Source organism: Elephantulus edwardii, unplaced genomic scaffold (genome assembly GCF_000299155.1).
Source record: "Elephantulus edwardii isolate Elephantulus edwardi_28Jun2011 unplaced genomic scaffold, EleEdw1.0 scaffold00004, whole genome shotgun sequence".
Lineage (NCBI taxonomy): Eukaryota > Metazoa > Chordata > Mammalia > Macroscelidea > Macroscelididae > Elephantulus > Elephantulus edwardii.
The window spans coordinates 32,567,943-32,572,510 of record NW_006399754.1 but is presented as its reverse complement, the minus strand read 5'-3'; the positions used below and the strand labels follow the sequence as shown (position 1 = coordinate 32,572,510).

Here is a 4,568-nt window from a genome sequence, read left to right as displayed (position 1 = left end):
GTGAAATCATTGGCTAGCATTGTCAGAGAGTCGACCTTATAAACACTTGACGTAACAAAGAACTAAACCAATGGAAATTCCCCCACCCAACAACACAAATGACAGAAGATGCGTAAGGATTGGAGGGAGGTTCATCAATAACCTGCATTATGTAGATGACACAGCCTTGATGGTTGAAACTGAAGAGGACTTGAAGCACTTGTTCAGAATTTCATGGAATGCAGCCTTTGGTATGGATTGCTTCTCAATAGCAAGAAAACAAAAATTTTTACCATAGGATCAATAGGCAACATCAAGATGAATGGAGAGGAAATTGAAACTGTCAACATATTCATCTTGCTTGGATCCACAAATAATTCCCTTGGTACCAGCAGTCAGGAAATAAAGAGCAGCATTGCACTAGGAAAATCTGCAATTAGGGACCTCTCCAAATAATTGAGGAGTTATGATGTCAGTTTGAGGACTAGAGTATATCTGATTAAGGCCATGGTCTTTTTCATGTTTATTTGCTATGCATCTGAGAGCTGGACAGTGAACGAATAAGGATAACAGAAAAAGAATTGACACCTTTGAGCTATGGTGTTGGAGAAGAGCACTGAACATCTCATGGATGGATAAGAGAAGAAACATATGTCTTGGAGTGGGTGCAGCCAGAGTGCTCGTTGGAGGCAAGAATGATGAGGCTTCACCTTACATATTTTGCACATGTTGCTTGGAGGGGCTATTCTTTGGAGAGGGACCTTGTGCTTGGAAGGATGGCGGGTTGGAGAAGGAGAGGAAGACCCTCGACCAGGTGGCTTGACATGCATGGTGACTGCTACAATAGGCTCTAGTGTGTCTGGAAGTGTGAGGATGGCGCAGGATAGAACGGTGTTCAGATCTTTCGTTTAGAGGGTCACTATGTGTTGTACTCGACTCAATGGCACCTAATGACAACAGCAACAACAACGTAGCGATCAAGTTGGAACTGTCTCTATTACAGCTAGTCTTCTAATGAGTTTCCAAGGATGTAACATTTATGTGAAATTGCTCATCTTTCTCCCTCGGAACCACTGGTGGACTTGAACCTTCAGAGAGGTGTGGCCTTTCAGTTAGTAGCACAACTCCCTCTGGGCTACTGTCCAAGGACTCTCTGGTCATTCGGAGATCCTCTGCTGTCATTCATGTCGCTGCTCATCCAGAAGCTCGCATACTTATTAAAGCAAAAAACGACCTATGTGGACTGTTGGGAAGGCAACACCTTGAGAAGAATGAGTCGGAATGGGTAACAGAGTCAGTACTTATGATGTAGTTCTTCATTAGTTTATTTATCATAAAAAGGAGGGGTGGGGGGGATTGTGTACCAGGGAGGGAGTGTTTCTTTTACTTTTAAAAGTGAGGAGTGAACTGGGGGTCGGGGGGAGGGCTGGGTGGTGAGAGAAGTGCAGCAATGAATGAATGGAAATCCAAAATCTCTGCAAATGTTCATTAAAATTATTTTTTAAAAAGAATTAAACATAACAGAATTATATGAAAATCAATAAAAATATTTTTAGAAGGAAAAACAGAAGAATCTAGAGACATGAAAACTAAAGGTAGAATTTGAGAGGCAAATTTTTAAAAGTACAATTTATGGAATATGTATGCGCTACTTTCTAGTTTCAATGTCTAAAACAATGATGTTGATTACTTTTCACAAGGAAGAATGACAGAATGTGTACTAAGTCAGAAGATACTCCAGCTTCTTAGCTGTTAGAGGACACCTGGGTGTGCAGGAACAGAAGGAAATGAGGTCACAGAGTTTGCTAGGTGCATGTGTTCTATTAGAGGGAAATACAGCTGCTGCGACTCAGGAAAGGCAAACAAATGTTCGCTCAGCACGCTGCGTCTATTTGTAAAATTAATGGACTTCACAACCCTTTATAGGCAAAGCTGGGTGAACTACATTCTCAGAAATTGAACTTTGCTCATTCCACTGAATAAAAGATGTTGAATCTAGGTACTTGCAAAGGCAAGAAATACATGAATTTCTCAATGCTGAGAAACAAGAAGTTATAAACACTAGAAATGCCTTATGAATGTTTAAGAAATAATGACCATTGCTTCATTTTTCGCTTCCTAGCTACCCACTATCCTTCCAGTATGTTAATTTTCTTTTTATCTATTTAATGCCCCGCAGGCATTTTATCTCCTCACCGGCCTCACACTAGTATCGCATGTCCACTATCCAGAACCTCCAATCTTTCGACCCCTTTGCTGATGCAACTAAGGGTGACGACTTACTCCCGGCAGGGACTGAGCATTACATTCATATAAGGATCGAGCAACGGAACGGCCGGAAGACGCTGACAACTGTGCAGGGCATTGCGGATGATTATGACAAAAAGAAACTTGTGAAAGCTTTCAAAAAGAAATTTGCCTGTAATGGGACTGTGATTGAGCATCCCGAGTACGGGGAGGTTATTCAGCTTCAAGGTGACCAAAGGAAGAACATTTGCCAGTTTCTCTTGGAGATCGGCATTGTCAAGGAGGAACAGCTTAAGGTTCATGGATTCTAAAATGAATCTAAACACCTGGAGAATTTCTTGAATACTTTTGTTCTCTGCTCCAAGTTTGGCTGCCTTGTGAAATGATTCTCTGCAGTAAAAGGACTTTTCATCTATTTAATCATCCAAACTCCCGTTCACATCTGCATGATTCCAGAAAACACGGGGTATGTAGGCTAGTAGCACATAAGAAGATTGCAGGAGGATGGTAACAAAACCCCGTATTCATCTTAACATGTTTCCAATGGAAAAGATTTTGTTGTGAGTGTTTATTGTTTAGTTTATTGCTTTTCACTTGATTAAATGTATTTTTGTTGTATTAAAACCCTGTATGTTGTAGCTTAACAATAAAAAGAATATGTCTGAAAAAAAAAATAGAGTTATTTCTTAATGATTGCTTCCAAAGGAAAAAACACAGGGTAGGTTAAGTATTTCTTAGGTATCTGCTTCCTGCCAGGTTTTATATTTAGATCATTTTGAAATGATTACAGAAGATAACAGTAAGAATTTTATTTTTATTAAATGGATATTGAAATTTTATTTACTGTACTGTAATTTTCTGTTAAGTGTACTTTTTATGTGATTAGTTTATACTAAATATACAATTGTGGTGCGTCTGATACAGGCCATGGTCTTTGCACTCGCTTGTTATGCATCAGAGAATTGGACAATGACCAGGAAGGATGGAAGGAGAATTGATGCCTTTGACCTGTGGTGCTGGAGGAGATTATTGAAGAAGAAGGCCTAGTGGTGCAATGGTTATTACTCCCCTGCAACCTGCAAAGTCAGCAGGGGGAACTCACCAGTGACTTACTGGAGAAGAGGAACTTCTCCCATTCTGTCCTGTGGAGTTGTTAAGTATTGGAATTTGCTTCATAACTCACATATATATAAACATAATATTTGTAAAATGCATTTCTTTGCACTGAAAACTAGATTTTATGACAATTTCTCAAGCATTTAACAACAACCGTCTCCTAATTTAACAACTCTCTCTTTATCTGACATTTTATTTTTATGAATACTATAAAAAATCTATAATCCTACTATTTTGCAGATTAATGGCTTACATCTGGCAGTAACATGCAGAGTTCAGGGGCAAGACCAAAGGAGGCTGCGACAGTGACTCGTATGCTGACTGAACCTCAGTTCCCAGGGGGTTGGCAGTTATGCAATCATGAGTTCACCCCACTTCCTGAGCTGCTGTAGTCGTTCTCCAATTTCTAATTACAGCACTGTTCATACTTCAGAACTTTGGAACCTAATCACGTTGACAAGTGAGAAGATGGTGTATGTGATTCATTTTCAGGAACCCTTACTCTACCTTTACATTCATAGATAATGTGAATACACTTTAGATTGAGCAGATATGTAGTTCAATCAGTACTATTATTAATGTGGTATTTTTGATCCTGGGTTTTTCTTTTCCCCAACATTATTAGTTGGGCTACAATTTACTAGAATTTGTTTAGTTTGCTTACTGTTGTGTTAAGTGCCATCAAGTCGTAGGTGACGCATAGCAACCCTATGAACGAAAGTCCTGGACACCTGTATAACTTTCATCCTGTCTCCAGGTTCATAGGGTTTCTGGAGGCAAGCTATTTTGGAAGTGGATGCCACTCCTGCTTCCAAGTTTGTTTTAATCAGGGAGCTCCACCAAATACTGCCCACCTAGGGTAACGTATTTGACACATCGGTGTCATAGTGTTCAACTTCACAGCAGCCATGAGTTACCTCTGAACAGCAAGTGGACAGACCAGTGCTATATAACCTAGATGAATGTTTGAACAAAAACAAGGAAAACGGGCCACGGATTAAAAGTCACTCACCTTTGGCTTGGTAGCATCACTTTCTGCCCACTGGGCCAGCTGATTTCTATGCTGATGTTAAGTTTGATATAAACATAAATTAATTGCTAGAGATTAGTTGATTTGGTAACCACTTTTCCATTAATCGAATGGAGCAGCATTCTTCCAATAGCTGACTTACTTTTACTGTGATTAGTCGGAAAAATCATGGACCTACCTGATGTGGGTCATACTT

General features: G+C 39.7%; 1 protein-coding gene across 1 annotated transcript; it reads left to right on the top strand.

Annotated features, from left to right (window-relative positions):
* Positions 1 to 2,155: 2,155 nt before the first annotated feature.
* On the top strand, positions 2,156 to 2,886 carry LOC102866651 (eukaryotic translation initiation factor 1b-like). Its single transcript, XM_006879579.1, has one exon. The coding sequence runs from the start codon at positions 2,196 to 2,198 to the stop codon at positions 2,535 to 2,537; it is 342 nt and encodes a 113-aa protein (XP_006879641.1). The 5' UTR covers positions 2,156 to 2,195; the 3' UTR covers positions 2,538 to 2,886.
* Positions 2,887 to 4,568: the final 1,682 nt, after the last annotated feature.

Bases quoted from the DNA above. Each gene is read 5' to 3' on its own strand.
- LOC102866651 (XM_006879579.1), top strand. From the start codon at position 2,196: ATGTCCACTATCCAGAACCTCCAATCTTTCGACCCCTTTGCTGATGCA.